This window comes from Medicago truncatula, chromosome 6 (genome assembly GCF_003473485.1).
Source record: "Medicago truncatula cultivar Jemalong A17 chromosome 6, MtrunA17r5.0-ANR, whole genome shotgun sequence".
Taxonomy (NCBI): domain Eukaryota; kingdom Viridiplantae; phylum Streptophyta; class Magnoliopsida; order Fabales; family Fabaceae; genus Medicago; species Medicago truncatula.
The window spans coordinates 16,101,806-16,122,092 of NC_053047.1; the positions used below are offsets into that span (position 1 = coordinate 16,101,806).

The 20,287-nt window shown below is 32.1% G+C and overlaps 1 protein-coding gene, 1 long non-coding RNA gene and 1 pseudogene across 3 annotated transcripts; 2 read left to right on the forward strand and 1 right to left on the reverse strand.

The window, feature by feature from the left end:
• The first annotated feature begins 2,990 nt into the window (after nt 1–2,990).
• LOC112422585 (uncharacterized) lies at nt 2,991–7,785 on the forward strand. 2 transcript variants are annotated; one of them, XR_005646645.1, is made up of 3 exons: nt 2,991–3,120; nt 3,220–4,443; nt 7,469–7,785. It is a non-coding gene; the product is annotated as an uncharacterized lncRNA (long non-coding RNA). The 2 variants fall into 2 exon arrangements; XR_003013034.2 differs by lacking the exon at nt 7,469–7,785 and having other exon boundaries at nt 3,220–4,541.
• Nucleotides 7,786–15,226: 7,441 nt separating this feature from the next.
• On the reverse strand, nt 15,227–17,479 carry LOC25496303 (peroxidase 12). Its single transcript, XM_013596584.3, has 3 exons — nt 17,227–17,479; nt 16,284–16,478; nt 15,227–16,113 (listed from the first exon to the last, which is right to left on the reverse strand). Exons 1-3 carry the CDS (start codon nt 17,467–17,469, stop codon nt 15,505–15,507), a joined length of 1,047 nt encoding a protein of 348 aa, XP_013452038.1. The 5' UTR covers nt 17,470–17,479; the 3' UTR covers nt 15,227–15,504.
• Nucleotides 17,480–17,670: 191 nt separating this feature from the next.
• Nucleotides 17,671–17,789, forward strand: LOC112416154 (uncharacterized; annotated as a pseudogene).
• Nucleotides 17,790–20,287: the final 2,498 nt, after the last annotated feature.

Here is a 20,287-nt window from a genome sequence, read left to right on the forward strand (position 1 = left end):
AGAAAGGAAAGGTAAAACCGTGATCTATTTTTCTAGATCTAGAACAAACCGCTGAGTTTTCGAAAAATCTAAGGCCATATTCATAACCAGCGCGAAAAAGGATGTCGGAAAGTGTCTTCAGTTTTCAAAAAAAGGAAGTTGAATTTTCCGGCACGGTGGCGCCGCCCAGTAGGGCCGGCGACCACCGCGCCGGCGTTTTAATGTTGACCGGAGAAGATGACCTTTGTTGCAGAGCCTCTCTCTCTAACATAATTTAGAGAGAGAAGCATTTTAACTTATGTTTCACTTATACCTCTTTCTTTATTCCTTGATTTGGTGTAGTTTGAGAGGAGAAGCCTATGATTATTACACATGTACACTAGATCTGATGGTTGTGAATGATTTATGCACGGTGCATAAGGATTTCCTTATGCACCATAACTTTTGCCTTTTCTTTCCTGTCTGTTATTTCTTTAGTTATCCTTTTTATCTACTAGCTTAATGTTCTGATCATCTTATTCAACATCTGTTTTCTGTGTAACTGTGTTTGAACATCGTGTAGAACATCTTAAGTCTAACGTGCCAGAATTTCAAAATGAAATAGTTTATAATAAGAATAACAAGTTATTTTAAACCAACATATAATATAATTTGTTAAAGGATAACAAAGACAAATGAGATAAATCTCTATATTCAAATACAAATTTTGAGTATTATTGTTATAATATATACTTAAGACTTTAAATGGAATTATAAAGTCATTCCTTTATGCATGTTTATACTTAATTTTTGGTAATTTAAAGATCCATTCAATTTAAGATCACATTCAACTAAATGCATAAGAATCTTTTCGACTACAATCCACTTTAGACAATTCACAAGAAATATGAATATTATACTTTTCTATTTTCCAATGTCAATTTTCACTCGGAAGACATTACTCCAAGCATAGTGAGTTTAATTAATAACAGAAAATGTAAAATAGTTAAAAGATTAATCCAGCCATTCCAACCGTACTATGCTCGAAAAAATCATCTCAGTTATATATACATTCCCGACGATACAACATCTATGTTATGATGTAGTAACTATACCGCATGTATTTGGATTGTCCCTATGAAATTGGAAGCACAACTCTAATAATAAAAATAGGTCCCTAATAAAATAAAAACACAAATATTCGAAAAAGAAAATTGTTGTGATTCTTTGAATCAGCTTTTCAAATTGACTGGTTAAATGATTATACAAAATTGAATGGTTTGATAGCATTGAATTCTTGTCCAAAAAGGAGAACTAAAGTCTATAGGATAGATGAATGTTGGATTGGTGGTGGTTACAGGTGCATGTGGCGGTGGACGGCTGAGAGATGGAGGTCGGAAGGGAACGCGAGAGAGGTTGAGAAGATGAAAGCAGTAGTGTGATGTCGGAAGAAACAAAATCATGTTTTTGGCTATAATTTTTTTTTGAGGTCCGTCACTTTTGAAATCCCAATTCGGTTGAGCTGTTTGCACTCCCGCAAGGATGGGCCTGACTTTAATACATATATAAGTATAAGTTGGGAGGGATTGTAACTCACTCTTGCATCTTTTAACAAAAGGGAGTGTAATTTACTAAAAAAAAGGGTATAATTTTCTTTGTCTTCATTTGAACAGACCTTTCTAACTTGAAGCCACTTCGCTATCCAAATCTTTATGATAAAAATGCTCACTTTGAAGTGCCACCATAGCATTACTAATCTTCATATTCTTCATGAAGAAGAACACAATATGTTGAATGCTATATGAGAATAATATCTCATCACAATACATCACCAGATTCTATATTGTGTGAGTATATATATGGGTTAATTCCAAGTTGTTTTTGTGGTAGTGGGTGATGTGTAGTCCATCTTACGTTTCAATGATTAAGAAATTCTTCTACATATGAAATCATTGGATTTGTAAATCGTAATTGTTTGGTTGCTTCCATGACCTTAATGATTCATTGCGAATTGAGAGAAAAATTATGTTGGAGGAAATTGATCAAAGGAAAACAAGAAACAAAGTGAGAAATGAATTATGTTGGTAGTTATTAATCACACATAATTAATTTTTGGAAGTTGTTAGTAATCTTATGTGGTTGTTGTAATCTATCTATATTATCTATCTATCTTTGCTATATTTCAAACTAAGCTTGAGTTATTCTTATGCAAGTATTGCTATGAGATGACATGTCTAGATGAGCTTCAATTTCTCATTCTCTATTGAAACATGAACTAGAACTATTACCTCTAATTCATTATCTATTATTGACTAAATCAATTTAATGATTATTGGGCTATATTATAGTCGATAAGACCCCTACATCGCACCGGTTGAACGTCTAACTTGCCTTAATCCCAACAAATAGGTAGAGGGGTTTTGAGAAGCCTAATCGCCACTAATAATTTGAATTAATCCCTTTATATTTTAGCAATTCATACCAACTGGTTGACCCCATCAAATCCTATTTGTAAACTCCCCACAATGTGACTGATTTAATAGGTTTAACTAATTGCCTTGTCGAAACGAAAATTCATATGGAGACAATTTTACTTACTTTTTAACTATTTAGAATCAGTTCACTGCACTTCTAAGTTGTAATCTTTTTCTTTTTATCTTAATATATTAATTAGATGATCCAAATGATATGTGGTGGTCTTGGATGACCATCTTAACTGCTATTCCATTTTGTCATGTAATGTCTTTGTACTCTAATTTTTGCAACAAAATAATTACTATTTTGCCTTTCCTTATCATAAAAGCGTATAAAATAATGGAAATTATTTAGTATAAAAAATTAATTCCTATTATTAGCGAGTTTTTAAATCACCTCTTTCTTGAGTATGCTAAAGGAACAAACATAAAAGGTTAATATACTTAAGAGACAATTAACAATGATTTTAATATTAAGATAAGTTTTTTACAAACCCAAAAGAGCCGGACACTATTTAATAATTGGTTGATTTAAGGAAAAATTTTGCTTTATAAATTACAATAATAAGTGATAAAACTATTTGTTATATACGAAGAGTGTCGTGGAAGAGTATGGCTAAATTTGTTCAGTTTGTTTATTTTATGATTATCTTTTTGTATGTATTTCTTGTTTCAATAAACATTGATGGTAATACATTTTTTATCCATTTCAAATTTCGTTCTTTACTTTGTAAAAAACATTTCATCTCATTTTAATTATATTGTTTTATTCTCTTTTTTTGTGCAGCGTTTGCTAAGTGTATAGAAGATTCTGATTGTCCACCGTCTATGTATTGTGAACCTAGTTTTTTTTTATGGTGGTTCGGGTTTGAACCTAATTTTAAATCAGTTTGTGTTAAATGGTGAATGCAGATGTTATATAATATTGTCAATTTCTATTCCCACGTCATTATGCATTTAGGGCTGGACTTAAGAGTGTACAGAAATACCCTACTAAAACATTTTACAAGCCGTCATTTAGTCATAATGATGGTATCGAAAAGTTTTTGTACTCTAAAATAATCGTAATGAAATAAATAAGGCAGCGAATAATAAATAGTTTTTACTTTAATTTTATAGTTTAATTAATATCGTAGTATTGTTATTGATATTCTGGCACGTTAGACTTACGATGTTTTATGTGATGTTTCAACACAAGTTATACAGAAACATATGTTGAATAAAATGTTTCGAACACTAAGCTAACACAAGACAAGAAAAAAAAGCAAAGCACGAAGTAAAAGACACAGTGAGTTTGTTAACCCAGTTTGGTGCAACGTCACCTACTCTGGGGGCTACCAAGTCAGGAAGGAAATCCACTAGTGTAGTCCGTATTCAATAGCTCTCAGGAAACTCCTCGTTTGCACAAATGACCTAGGACCAACCCGTACTGACTTCAACCTAGTAACTCCTAGATCTGAGATCCCATCTCACTCCATTACAACTGATCATAGCCCCTATGATACTCAAATACAAATACAATCAAAATGAAGTTACCTTCAAACAATACAACTGAATACCGTACTTCACAGCTTTGGTGCAGTTTACAAACTACCTAAATCTTTGCTTAAAAGCTTCAGAGTAGTGCACAAATTACAACTCAAACACAGTCCTAAACTGTACAAGGAGAAGGTGAAAAGGTATCATGACAAGCGGATTGTGAAACTAAACTTCGAGCCCGACCAAATGGTGTTACTTTTTAACTCGAGATTGAGATTATTTTCGGGCAAGCTCAAGTCGAAGTGGTCCGGTCCGTTCTTGATTAAAGAAGAAAGGCCTTATGTAGCGGTGGTGTTGGAAGATCCAATGACAACGGCCGACTGGACGGTCATTGGGCAAAGATTGAAGCCCTACATTAGTGGTGAAGTTGATCGGAAAACGTTGACAATTTCACTAAATGATTCGTGATTTCTTTATGAAAAAGGCATCGAGCTTATGACGTGAAACAAGCGCTTGCTGGGAAGCAACCCAGGTTTGTAAGTCATTTTTTTTGTTTAATTGCATGTAGGATTTAAGTCATAAGCATTACAAAGCCAAAATGAAGCAATTTAAAAAAAAAAAAAAAAAAAACTGCATCCAAGGAATTTCGCTATCAGCCAAAAAACCACAGAGAGATTTCGCTAATAGCGAATTTGCCCTTACCAGAGAGAAGAAAAACGGTTCCCAAGGGTATTAACTCCCCTTAACTCCTCACAACCACTCATTTCCACCCTTATCTCACTTTTTACGGTTTCCTCTCTCTCACTTCTCACAAACTTCTCTCAAAAACTTTGTCTCTACACCCAAACCCCAAAACTCAAATCTCATTTCTTTTGGTCAAATCAAGTCAAGTTTTACACACTTTGCATCAAATTTTATCTTGCATTTGCATCAACTATTATTGAACAGGTTTGATTCTTGTTTCCTTACCTTCTCTTGTTCTAATTTGAAACATCCATGTTTTTAGCATTTGTTCAGAAAAGGTTAGGTTTAGGGTTAGAAAACTTTGATTGATTAGAGACTTTGTTTCACTAGGAGTATAGTGGTAAAAATGAACCGGAATCACAATCTAAATGCCTTGAATTTCATCTTTTGGAAAAATTAAACCCATATTGTTTGTTTTGAAAAATCAGGGTTGTGTATGATTCTTGAGCAAAGTTGTGATTTTGATTCCCTTTTCATGCCATTATCGAGTTTGTAGAGACACATGGGTAAAATTGGTGTTGAAATATGCTAGATTGTGTGAAAGTTTGCAGGAACAAAATTTCAAAATTCTAGAAAAAAGCAAGTTTCGAAGAAACTCGCTAATAGAGAAATTTTCTTGCCCATAGCGAGTTTGCCCAGATTTTGGGTTGAAACTCGCTATTAGCCATGAATTTCGCCAATAGAGAGTTTCATATGACCGCCACCGGTTCCAAACCAAAAGCCCCCATAGCGAATTTGCCCAGATTTTGGGTTGAAACTCGCTATTAGCCATAAATTTCGCCAATAGAGAGTTTCATATGACCAACGCCGATTCCCAACCAAAGGCCAATATGCCAGGTTCCTCAAAATGGACAAGTACAAGACCTGGCCTAGGAAAATCTTTGACATTAAACCAGATGGTGAACACCAAGACATCCTTCACATGTTTGTGGACTGCAAGTGGACCAAACTCCTTCAACCTTACACCAAGATTAACCTGGACCTTTTGAAAGAGTTCTATGCAAATTTTGTCCTTAACCACCACTGTGAGGGGCAAAACCATTTGCTTTGACAGAGATGCGATTAATGATTTCTTGGGAAACCACCTCACCTTACCTGAGCCCGAGGACCCAACCATACCCACCCTATGTGTAACGCCCGTTTCAATTTATTAATTATTTAATTGAGTATAGATGAGTTATATTATATTTATATAATATATGTGTGATTTATGATAATTTGTGATGATTTAGATGATTCGCGATAATTTGTGATTTTATGAGAAGATAAGACTTATTTTGTTGTTTAATAAAATAAGATTTGAAAATAAAATAAATATTGAGTTTGGGGGTTGTTTTGAGATTTTAGAGAGTTTTGGGGGAGAAAAAGAAATAAGATAAATTAGATGGAGGGGGTATAAATAGGGAAACCGTAGTTTTGGAAAAACATTATGTACGTACGTTTTTGGAGAAAAGGGAGAAAAAGCCACAGAAGGGAGAAGACCAAGAGAGGGCTCCGATTTCATCATTCTAAGGTAAGGGTGAGACTAACGATTCAGTTTTATTAATCCATGTAATTCTGATAATCAATTTAACAAGTTAGGATTGAATTAAGAAGTTTATGAAATTAGGGTTAATAGCTGAAATTGATGATCCAATGATGATAAGTTGTTAGATTGATGTAGAAACTATCCTTAGGCCTTAGATAATGATTATGATGTATTCTGGAATCGAAATTAGGCTTAAAACCATGAGAGTTGATGATTTTTTAGGTGAAAACTGCATTCTGCCCGTAGCGACATCGCTCGCCTCCCGAGTGATGATCCTCGCCACGGCGAGTGATGAACTTCATCGCTCACCTCGCGAGCCATACCCTTTCGCCTCGCGAGTTGCACGATGCAGCTCGCCACAGCGAGCATGACCAGAGAGCATGTTGAATTTTGTAATTTTGACTTTTGAGTTATACCTTAGATGTTTTTGAGTGCCTGAAGATGTTTAATAAAGGTTAGATGATAACTTAGAATGAGATTGAACCTGGATTAACCTAGAACAACTATTGTTGGGAATCTGACTTGTACTCGCCATGACGAGCAGATGCTCTCGCCTCGCAACCACTTCCAGAATTGAGTGCAAGTGAGTTTAACGCGATCTGTATCGCATGTTTTGATTAGAGATGGACCCCTGGGTAGTAATGAGACCTAATGATGATGTTAGATACAATCTGTAAAGCTGTTTAAGATGTGTTGATGATAATTAAGATTTGGTTTAATGTATGTGCATTACTTGAGATTTTATTGAATACTTAAGATGTTATTGAATTGCATTTGATATTATAATGTCATGCTGTTGTTGTGATCTGCCTATGCTACTATTGTTATTTAACTAAGTTGCATGAGTCTTTATAAGATGAACAAGATGATGTTGAACCTCCAAATTATTGGTATATAAAAGAGTTGATGATTGAGATTTTTAAGAGAACGAGTCCATGCATTAGCATACATTTGTTGGGGGCTCATGCCCTAGAGCTTAGTACTCAACACGATGGAGCTTTAGCGGTGGGGCTTATGCCCTGTATTGGTACCACATGCATATGAGATGTCTAGGTTGCATAGTCGCATTGTCGAGTCGAGATGTTGAGATGTTATGAGATTTATGATGCTTTAATGAAGTGATAAATGATATAATATTATCTGTGATGCGATGATGTTTATGATGCTTATATTGATGTTCATGTTGTTAAATATGATTGTTGAATTATATTGATTAATATTATTGTTTTGTGAAATCTCACCCCTTCTGCTTGGAAATGTTGCTCTTCGTATGAGTAACTTGCAGGTGATTGAGCTTAGAGTGATGTGTTGCTGTCGTGAGTGACTTATTCCTCACTGAGTCGATTAGGTTGCTCTGATACGTAACGGGATGGGGTTTATGATTGCATGCTTCATTTCCTTTACGTATTGACTATGATATTTATGATTTGAGTTATTTAAACTGAATTTATTGAGATGTCATGATGAGGCTTGCGTGCCAAACTTATTTATGATTGATGAAACAATTCCGCTGCGATGATTGAAGTATTTTGGTTGAAAGTTAAATTGTTATTTAACTATTTATGAATATGTGAAATGTGATATCCCGTTTGTGATGTTTTATTCTGATTATTGTAAGAAATTTTTAAGTTGGGAAAACGGGGTGACAGAGCAAAGCTAGGTATCTAGAATAAGAGGAAGATTGAAAAGGTCATCCTACTCCTAGGTTGCAGGTACATCAAGAGTGCCGTTGGGAGAGCTCACAAGGCTTTATATGCTGACATGAATGCTAATTTCAGTGTTGTGTTCAAGTTTATAGTGCACAATGTGTTGCCTAAAAGCCATACTTCCGACACTACCATGAAGGTCACCCCATTGATCTGGTGCATTATGCAGGGAACACAAGTGGATGTTGCTCGACTCATTGCAAATGAACTAAAAAGTGTTGCCCTTAAGTGTGCCACTGGTTCCAAAGCTAGCCTCAATTTCCCTGGTTTGATTATGAGCTTACTTATATCCAAAGGGGTGGAAATCCCTGAGCCAGCTGATGAGGAGATTCAACACCCTATAGATGATACCTTTATCTCTAGCCTGGTTAAGAGAGAAAAGAGAACAACAGACTACCATGGGTCTTCTGATGATGAGGCAGACACTAGTGCTGGTATTTTTGACTTCTCCTCTCTCCAATCTTTCATGGCCGAGCAGAACCAGCACAAGCAGTTAGTACGGGACTAGAATAGTTACATAATGACTCAAAATTATGTCATTTACCGGAGCAAACATGGAATCCACCAGACTGTTCATAATGCTTATGTGCATCCAGGAAACCTCGATTACCCGGTCATGACTCCCGGGATGTATCAGGCTTATGTTGGTTGGCCTGAGGACAGGTCAGGACCTTATGTGGGGGCAGTAGATGAGGAAGGCACATAGAGTGATGCTGGACCAGCTAATGAAGATTATGTCATGTAGTCTGTACTCTTCGAGCACTTGGGTTTTAATTTCTCGACACTTTACTTTCATCACTTTGTTTTAAGTTTTATGGTTGTTTGGTTTAACTAATATTGCTTTGGATGAAAATTTTCGTCTACTTTTGCTTTAGTTTCTTGAAAAGAAAATTGCTCATGAACATCAATGTTTGAAGTGCTCGAAAAAGATAAAAATTGAGCAAAAATCAGGTGTGTGATAATGATATTATTTGTGAGAAAGCGCAAAGCCAAGGTATCGGTTTCCTATTTTTCTAGGTATTTTCTAGAATTTGAAACTAGTACTTTGCACAAAATGTATCTCATCTAATTCTTTTCTACATTTTCTTAATCTTTTTCTTTTTCAAAAGTACAAGATTTTGCAATTTTCTACATTATAAACACTTCAATGTTGTCAGGTTACTTTAAGATTCACCATCATATTTAACATATACAAATGCCAATGAAAATTTAGTCTCATGTTGCACAACATCTCCTTCAACCTTTACTTCAACTTAAGCTACTTGAGCTAACCAATACCGATGCTACGAAAGATAAATCAGATTATTTTTATCTTTTTAATAAGAACTAGTTACAAACCCGTGCTTCGCACGGATTGAATAACGTATTTTTTAAAAATTTAGCTCCGAAGGAGAAATCTTATAAATTACGAAAAATTGTTGTTCTTTATAAATGTGAAAATCAAAGCTGCGTAAACCAAAATTTTGCAACACAGATCCTAAAACACTACATAAAAAATAACATAACAACTATTGTAATCTCTTATTCCTTAAAGTTAACCTGAACGCAAAATTTTGCCCTGGATTTAACCTAACTTCTTTGCTTAATTTTACTGTATTAACCCTATTTAATTTAATCAAAATGTTAACGTTAATTGTTAGGGAAATCAAAATAAACAAATAGCTCCTGATTTTTCTCCTTAATTTTACCAAACAAATTTCATTAACCCTAGATTTAATTTATGTAAAATGTCATCTCTTATCTCTTATCTCTTATCTTCTTATATATTAAAGTTAACCCGTAAGCCCTAATTTTAACCTAAACCCTATTGCATAATTTTATTGTTTTAACCTTAATGTTCACACCTAATCTCCTATTTTCATGAACAACCCTAATGCTCATACCTAATCTTCTTATCATCTTATCTTCTTATATATTAAAGTTAACCCGTAAGCCCTAATTTTAACCTAAACCCTATTGCATATTTTACTGTTTTAACCCTAATGGTCACACCTAATCTCCTATTTTCATGAACAACCCTAACAAACAGTTAAATGGTATCATTTACGGTAAAGGCCAAATATTCGATAAAAGGAAAATTATTGAAATAAAATATTTTACATGTTGAGGTTAAGAATGAGCTATTTTTAGGTACATAATATAACATTAACATATAATTTTTACAAAAGAATGAAGTAACATTTTGTCAAAAAAAAAAAGAAAAGATGAAGTAACATAGCAATAATATAACATTGACATATAATTTTAACAAAAGAATGAAGTAAGACACGATTGATAAAAATTAATATTTTTAAGGTGAATAAGTGTGGTGTCTGAGGTTCGAATTCCAACATCTGCATATATTTGGGACCACATATTTTATTCTCTTTGATATGCATTGAGATTTATTTTTGTCTACTACATCTACAATGTATATGACCTGTGCGGCAGCACGGGTGGAAAGTCTAGTATTTATAAACGTTAACCCGTGACGCAATATTAACCATAGATTTAACCTAATTTTTTCGTGTGACTTTACTATATTAACCCTAGATTTAATTTATGCAAAATGTCATCTCTTATTTCTAAATGTTAATCCGTGACGCAATATTAACCCTAGATTTAACCTATTTTTTCGTGTGACTTTACTATATTTAACCCTAGATTTAATTTATGCAAAAATGTTATCTCTAATTTTATCCTAATTTTTCCCTCCACACTTTTGCAGCGTGAGTTGAAAAGAGGTGTTTGTGAAATAAATTGTCGAGAAGTAATTTTTTAAAGTAACATTCAACAGCTTCTGGTCAAAAGCTCATTCCATTCAATTTTATGCGTTCAAAAAATGTTCTTTTTTTAGTAAGTACTTAATTGATATTGTGTTTGGCCTAACTTCTCCTTAAAAATGTTGAAGCAACTGAATTTGGGAGAAAAAATTTAAAAATAGTTAAAAATATAAAAATTGAAAAATAATTAAAAGTTATTAAAAATATAAAAATTAGAAAATAATTAAAAAAATTGGTTAGGGGCAAAAATGGAAATTCATAGGCCAACGTTAAAAAAAAAACTCAACAAATTTGTAATTTACCAAATTACCCTTTATAGGGGCAAAATGGTAAATTCAAGGGACATTTCTTTTAATATAAGTATATAGATATAGATCACATTTTTACCTATTATTTTATCATAAGGAAAAAAAATCGATGGGATGATGATGTACAAGTCGAGGATAAGGAAGATCTTAGGACATACAGAGCTTAACTTACCTCAAATGATCAATACCACAAAAGAATATATCCTTTGAAGGGGCTAGCCAAGCTCGAATATGAACATAGACGATAAAAGATCGTTCAAAATTGAAGAATGTAAAAAATAAAAATTATTAATTCTAAGTATTTGATCTAGTGGTAAAAAAACAAATGTTGGATACGGAGGTTTCAGATACAAATCCTACTAGTGTCTCTCAAATGAAGTAAATGAAAATTACTTTATTTACTTCATTTAACCCCACTAGTGTTCTTTAAATTCTAAGGTTTTCTTTGTAAATAAAAATTACCTGACGAGCAGCTTCTCGTGCCGCGAGGCCGAGGATGTCAGCACACAAAACAACCCGTGGACACTGCCTACAAATTACTATTATACCCTTATTTATTGAATTTCATCCAACTAACTACTCCACTAACTACAATTAATTACTTTCGTAAAAATCGTACACAAATCTTAGACGACTATTATTTGGAGACGGATAAAGTATTTAACAAAACCAAAAAAAAATATAGTATTTTCCTTGATGATTTTACCTAGGAAAAGCAGTCATGGAAAAAAAGCCTCAATTGCCAGGAGCTTGGCCACTATCTTTTTCAAACACATCTTCAAGATGGAACCTTACAATCCTTTCAACCTTAGGGAGGACTTGATAATTTCTCAGAGGAAACAAAGACTAAAGAAGCTAATAGAAAAGAAATAAAAATCAATGAAGAAGATCTACATTTACCAACCCTTACCTTACCATTTTTGGTTTACTAATTAGATTGAGTTGAAATCAGCACAAAACTTGCATGATATTTATAGATGGATATTGAGCGCTAGTGGTCTCTTTGCACAATATGGGGCACATGCTTTTGAGATTTGGAATAACCAAAAATCAATAATAAGATGTTACAAGTAACTCAAAAATCAATAATAAGACTAATTTAAGAAATCTGATAATTACAAATAAGTGAAGTTTGCGTTAACTATATTATTCTAGAATGCACAAGTTGAAGGACCTTTTCTTCAAATATCATTTGCGAAAGTTATTCAATAAATCATGCATGTGAGACACTATATATTATTTTGTGATTTGTCACCACGAGGCTTCCATAACGTGTATGTACACTTATACATTAATAGATGATATAGTAGCTATTTATGGACCTAGTCTTATTTTTTTGGCCGGGGTTTGAACCCCAGACAATGCATATATTATGCATTGTCTATATCAATTAAGCTAAACTCACGAGGATTACTCTTATATTTAATCATCCTAAAATTGTGTAACAAAAAAAAACCTAAAATTTCATACATTCATTCTACACTTTTTATTTTCTTTATCTTTTTATTTCTATCACATCAACAACATATCACATTTACAACATTGCTCTTTCTATTTCCTTCTCTCTCAAATATTTAAATGATTTTGAGTGTTTATCAATCTTTTTTCTTTATTAATAGATCCTTGCGAAACATATTTAAAAATTTCATCAAGAATGCTTGCAACACTTTTGTTTTGTAATGTTCACCTGAACATTTACTATTTTATTGAATGATCTCAATTTCGTTCTATACTTAAAAATAGATTTAACATAAGATGATAAAACAGACATAAATTCGTGAATTTCACTCAATAAGATAATCAGCAGTGATAAGGGGCGTTCCAAGCAGTTCTCTTTTTATTAGATAACCTTAACCAGTAATGCAAACAAGTGGGTGGGAAAGTAATTGGACCGAATCGAAAAACAATATAAAAAAAACCCAATAAGGAATGAGTCGACTGTACTTAAGGATTTTTTTATCCCATTCTACTTTTCTCTTGCATGTCTTTCAAAATACTCATTTTCTCCTTATTAGAATTTTATAATCTAAAACGTAGTTTTATATAAGTTTCGGATTATAGAATCTGAAATCAATCAAAATATAGAAGAAAAAAAATATTCATGTCATAGTAAATTGCAGTTAAGCGTTCATGATTGTGTGGTGTGATGTGCAATAAACCAAATACACCAACTTATAGATGTATTGAGGACCACAAAAATTCATGTCTTTTACTACTTTAGATTAGATAATATGAATTGTACTAAACCCGCAATAAATGTCTTGTAAGTACAACTCAGTTTGTAGTTGCAAAGACAATAATATGTAGGGGTCGAAGTTCGAACTCCACACCTCTACCCTTAAGGTGTGTGTATCTACCCATTGTTGGTGTAAGCCCTAAAAGCAAATAGTTTTATATTAGACTTATGTTTTGATTCGTGACTTTTATTATTAAATAATATGAAAAGTTCTTTATTATATATTTGAATAATGTAATGTTAAGTGTGACTTAATCATAAGATTATATTAACATAAAACCAATATTCTAAAATTATTCGTCATTAAGATTCAATTGAAATTGGAATAATAATAATAATAATAATAATAATAAAGCGTGAAGACTATTATGTATAAAGACTGATGACCACATCGTACAATTCATGGGTATGAGATATCATGTATATGCATAGTGATGACAATAAATAATATAGGTCTTTAGTCATCAATTAGTATCATTTTAGAAGTGGAATATGAAGTTTTATGTTTGTTGTGGTCTAGTTTGTAAAAGAATTCATTCAAGAAGTCAAGAAACCATGGAAATGCACCTGAACTTGACTACTATGTAACAATGTTAAGCTTTTTACAAGTTTATCATTAATTAAGTTTGGGGAATAGTCGTTACGGACATTCTAGTGAGAGAAAATGGAGCAAGAAGTGAAGAAATCAAGGAGTCGGCTACTTTCTACCTTGCATCGTGGGCTACGATTCCCGCATCGTGCGAATACGATGGAAATCTAGGAGAACACTATTGTCTATCTCACAACGCAGGCTATGAGCCTCACATCGAGAGATAGAGCGATAAGGTTAAAAGAGACACTCTCTGCCTACACTCAAAATATCATTAGAATGTTGCTTGATTTCCAATCGATAAAAAAATATCTTAGTTCTCTCGTTATGCTCATCTCAAATTCATTTTGCGTAAGGTTTAAAAATTCCATACACATCTTTTTATTTGTTGAGCCAAAAATATATATTATCAACATAAACTTGAACTATCAATGTATCAAATTGATTGGATTTTGTCAAAAGAGTAGTATCTATTTGTTTTCGTGAAAAACCATTTTCAATAAGAAAAGAGTTCAAGAGCTCAATTTATCAAATAGAGCTTTTGGAGCTGGTTTGAGCCCGTATAGAGCTTTTATTAATTTGAAAACATGGTTTTGTTTCTTTTGATTGATGAATCCAGGTGGTTGATGAACATAAGCTTCTTCATTCATAAAACTATTTAGATAAACACTTTTAACATTCTTTTGAAATAGTTACATACACTTATGATCAACTTATACATGTTAAATTATTATTTCTTATTAATTTGCTACTTGTGTAAAAGTGTCATCATAATATATATCATCATGTTGATTGTAGTCTTGTGCCACAAGTCTAGCATTATTTTTGATCACTTTATCTTCTTCATCAAACTTGTTTTTAACACCCATCTTGTTCTGATGATGGTTTAACTATGAGGATTAGAAACAAGGTTCCAAACATGATTTTTCTCAAACCTAGACAACTCTTCTTTCATTGTCTTTATTCATGATTTATCTATGATGACTTCATCAATGGCTAAGAATGAGATATCATGGACATGTTTGATTCATATATGAAAGATCTTCAATTTTCGATCTCATCATCAATACTTCCTATGATTTTCTCATGTGGATGATAATCTACCAATCTCCAACTCTTTGGAGGATTCTTTTTTTGACAAAGTTGATGCAAGATTATGATCATCCTTTTTTGGAAAATGTTTTCGATAGAAATTATTCACTATGAATTTAAATTTAAGACGAATGTGAATTCATTTGTGTAAGGTTTTGAGTTCCTTAAAAAAAATGCACATTCCCTATTAAAAAAATTAGGGTGTTAGATAGTACCACCATGAAAACGAACCTTATTTAATCACAAGGATTAAAATATTTAATCAAGAAGATATATTAAGGAGATGCATCTTGAATTCAAGACCTACAAAAAGAGATTATTAAAAGGTAAATGAAGTACTAAATTTATAAATAGACTTGTGTGCACAATGTGGCTTTCAATACTCTCATTAGCCACTTATTACACATTACATACATCAGAACTTATAACAACACAAACAATAGTACTCTCTCTTAAGCGACCCTAATTACCTACTTAAGCCAGTAGTTTTTCTCAATGGGATTGGAAAAATTATTATTAATTTTTTAGGTAAGCCAGGAATGTGGACATGCATCAAGAGGAAACAACGATATCCCAACTAGGTTGGCACCTCGTGAAATGACGATGACATGACAATTTTATAATTAATCTACATGTTTGCTACAATTTCCACGACCTCTTCCACCACAGTTGCCACCTTAGATTTCCTATTATTTGGAGCAAAACATGACTTACGAATTTCTCCTTGATTTCCGGTCAAAACATCCAATTGACTTACCTTAACAAAAGCATTAGCAAATTTGTTAAAAAACTCTTTCTGGTTTGAAGCAAAGAGGTTAACAATCTCCTTAGTCTTAGGATGACTTGCCAAATCTTGATCAGATGTAAATACACCCTGGTGATTCAAGAGGTTAATGTAGTACATATTATCGAATGTGTTTGGTGTTCGAACATCCAAATTAACGGCGTTGAGGGATTCCTCATTCGGACATGTTGCTTCAAGTTGTTTCTTGAAATTTGGTTCGATTGGTGGGTCGGAATCAATGACTCGGTTGAACATTGTAGGACAATGAGCTTGACCGAAAGTGTGAGCACCGGATAGAGCAACTACATCGGTTGCATCGAATTTTTTTGATCCGAAAACGGTTAATAGTTCATCTGTTCGTGCAAATGGTACCGGGAGATTATCTGGTGAGTTTACACTGAAGTTTAGGCTGTCTTTTCTTCCCAATGGCACGTCAATATCTGGGCCTCCAAACTGTACAAATTCAAGGGAAGCAATTCAAAGAAGAATTAATTTGTATCCACTATCAAAAAAATAGTTTTTATAGTTTCAACCAATTATAATTGTCATATTATGAGATCTATATTATTTTAAATAAACCGAAAAAAGAAACAAAAGAGAGTGAACAAATAAATAGAAATTACTTGGCGAACAGCTTCGCGTGCAGCAATGACGAGGATATCTGCGCACGAGACAACCCGTGGACACTGCTTACGGACTATAGCACGAATGTTTTCAATGGTTTGAAGAGCCTCCTCCCTTAAAGCGAAGTTGGCATCATGTTGTTTTTCGTCATCTTCTCCATCAACACCATTCAACAAAATAGACGCATCGCATCCCTGTTTCACTCCAAAAATCAACATTTAATTTTTTTTTTAATGGCACAAATCAACATTTAATATTTTCAATTACATAGAAATAAAAAAAACTATGTAGGATATTTGACCTCGAGATGTCAGCTCAATTATAAAATTTAAATCTCATGTGAAACAATTCCACACACAGAAAAATATGCATGGAAATAAATGGGTACATAGTGTGAAGTGTGAACTCTGAAGGTAAAAAAAGTTAAAGGCAAATTTTTATTATTCTTGTTTATAAAAGATTATCGTTTTTCCTTGTTTATTAATAGGCTTAACTGAGTTTTGGATTTTCTTCAAAATTAACTTAATTCTCAATTCAAAAATCGAGTTTTTGTCATTTTTTTACCACTTGTGAAATATGTTGTGACTACTCTTGGATATTGTTTTTCTGATGTGTTGTTGGGTTGATATCACCGATATGTTTTGGCGCCTTTTGTTTATTAACTTATGTATCCTTTCAATCTTAGCACTTCTATATGGTTGGATTGTTTTGTTAAATTTAATTCTACTTAAGCTTCTTAAAAAAAAATATAAATCCACATTAATACTTTTGCTCTCCTCCATTCTTTTGTTATACGATTTTCGAAACCATTTAATAAAATGGGATCTGTCTAACTTGGACTTGATATAACGGTGGATCAACTATTGAATCATTTTTTAGAGGTTCATAATAGACACGTCGATAAAAAGAAAGTAAGGTTTTGAGAACAATCTTAAATCATACCTGAGAAAAGCAATCATGGAAAAAGAGTCTGAGTATGCCAGGAGCTTGACCACTATCCTTTTCAAAAACATCTTCAAGATGTTTCCTTACAATCCTTTCAATCCTAGGACATGACAACCGATAGAAATCATAGTCAAGTCCCCTCACAGCAGGAGGCCTTGCTACTCTCTCAGAGGAAACAAGGATTAGAGAAGCTAATAGAAAAGAAATAAAAAGAGATCTACTTGCACTAACCATAGCCATGTTTGGTTTACCTAGAGTGACTTGATATCAAAGTTAAACATATGCATCGTATTTATAAATGGAGATTGAAGACTTGTGGTCTCTTTGCTCTAGTTTTCCATAATAAAATATAGGGGCACATGTGTTTTAAGATTTGGATCATACATCAACTAAAATTTAAATTAAGATTTTGCAAATCAATAATGATATATGTACATACTTAGGTGCGATCATACCAGCAGTAATACATCAGATCCCATCAGAACTCTGCAGTTAAACGTGTTTGGACGAAAATGGTACTAGAATGGATGATCTCATGAGAAGTTCTTGTGTTGCACCTCTCCCACCTCCCTCATAAAAAAGATATATGTACATGCTTAATTTTCATATGCTTATTCAACACTTCAGTTTCTTTTTATTTCACTTCTCATCATATTATTAACATATTACTTCTATCATATCATCGTCATTTTATTCTCTCTAAGGTGTAGAATAGATATAGATGTTTATGAAACATTTCCTTTGCAAATTAAGCAAACTAAAAAATCTATAATAAGACTAATTTAATTTTTTTAAATTATTTACTACCCAATCTCATATCAATTGTTGTTTAATGCTATGCATATTTTTTATATAAAATAAAATAAAATCACTGAGTAGTATACCAATTTTTATGATAAAATAAGCTTTAGGCCATATTAACAAAATAGTTAACAATTAGTAAAAGAAAAGTTAATGAAAAGCGAAGGAGTTACTTGATTTTCTTTTTGGTGCAAGTTAATTAGATTGATTTAAATACAATAAATTTGTGAAAGAAATTTTTTTTAGTGAAAGACATGATTAATATATTTATTTGTAAAAAAAAAAAAAGATTATTTAGAGTATATTTATTGATATGTACTTATTGTTGGTTTTGGAGTAATGAAAGGTGACATAAATATTATATTTTTTTTTAGCAAAGCAGAGAAATGTACAATATAAGAAGGATAAGAATTAAAAATACGGTGATTAACCTAGGAACAGGCTGCCCTAGCTAAAGTATGAGCAATCATGTTTGCTTGTCTTCTAACAAACTTCACCTCGAAATTGGAATGTAAATATAATTGATAAATAATATTATAAGCAACAGCATAGAATTCCGAATCACCATGGCCCGAAGACGATAGCGTTTGCACTAGAGTAGCTGAGTCGGACTCGAAGACAACCTTGTCTCATTTTTTCACGTCAGCAAGGCGAATGGCATCGAGTAAGGCTACTGCCTCCCCCTCCAACACTATCATATTTACCCGCTGTCATCTTGTTTGAGCCCGAATAAATTGTCCACTGAAGTCTCTAACACAACACGCAAAAGATGTAAGATGGTTACCGACATGAAACGCGGCTAAAATATTATATTTAAGAATATAAAAATGACATTCTTATGTGAGCATCTTTTTTATTTTCGTGTTACTTTGCTTATTTTTCTATTTTAAAAGTTAGGTTTATATCCTTGTGATTTTGATTTTCTCTCTATAAATAAATTTATGCACTTAGTTAAAAAAAATAAATATAATTAGACTCTGTTTCGATTGAGTTTATGAAATAATTTATGTAAATAAATAAGTTTTTATTTTAATTTAGGGTTAATTAAGTTTTTGGTCCCTATAAATATCTGCAGTTTTGTTTTTAGTCCCTATAAAAATAAATCACACTTTTTAGTCCCTACAAAATTTTCCGTTAGTGTTTTTAGTCCCTGTTAAATTAAAATTTGTTTAATTATGCTTAAAATATTAAATTTTTTAATGATTTTTTACATACTTGTTTAAAACATTATAAAAGGTTCCACCACCATAAATTAGCTCAAAATTTTATTTTTAGGTCCAAATTTTTGTTAGTTTTATCTTGAATTTTTTGTGTTTTAAAAAAATTATATTTAATTCATTACATGTTAAAAAATTCTGTTTTTTTTATAAAAGAGATTATTATAATGTTCTTAATATGTCTGTTAAAAATCATTTAAAAATATAAAAGTTTAAGTATAATTAAACAAATTTCAATTTAACAGGGACCAACACATACTTTTAGTCCTTGTAAAATTAAAATTTGCTTAATTGTGCTTAAACTTTTAAATTTGTAACATATATTTTTCACATACTTACTTAGAATATTATACAAAGTTCCTACGCAAAAAATTAACTTAAAATTTTATTATTAGGTCCAAATTTCCATTAATATAATCTTGAAAATTTGGCTTTTAGAAAAATTCATATTTAATTCATTACATGTTAAAAAATTAAAAAAATTTACAAAAGAGTGTCTTACTATGTTATGAACATGTATGTAAAAAATCTTTCAAAAATTTAGAAGTTTAAGCATAATTAAACAAATTTTAATTTAACAGGGACTAAAAACACTAATAGAAAATTTTGTAGGGACTAAAAAGTGTGATTTATTTTTATAGGGACTAAAAATAAAACTGTAGATATTTATAGGGACCAAAAACTTAATTAACCCTTTAATTTATAAGTTTTAACTAACGAAAATTGTATCTTCATAAATTGCTTTTTCATAAAATACTTTTACAAACTTATAACTAATACATGAAAACTTATATTGTATAAACTAAAGAATAAGTTAATTTAAGAAGACCCTTAATATGATCCAAATAAATATTCTAATTGAAATACTTTCTATGAGACAGTGGGAGTGATAAGTAGCACGTTGATTGGTCCAATTCGGTGGCGCTGAGTTGTTCTGTATGATGCATGGCAGATCAATGAGATTTGTACTAATTATTATATTATTTGTTAGGGCATGCATAATTAGTTAATTGCTCTACCCAATAATATTTATATGATAA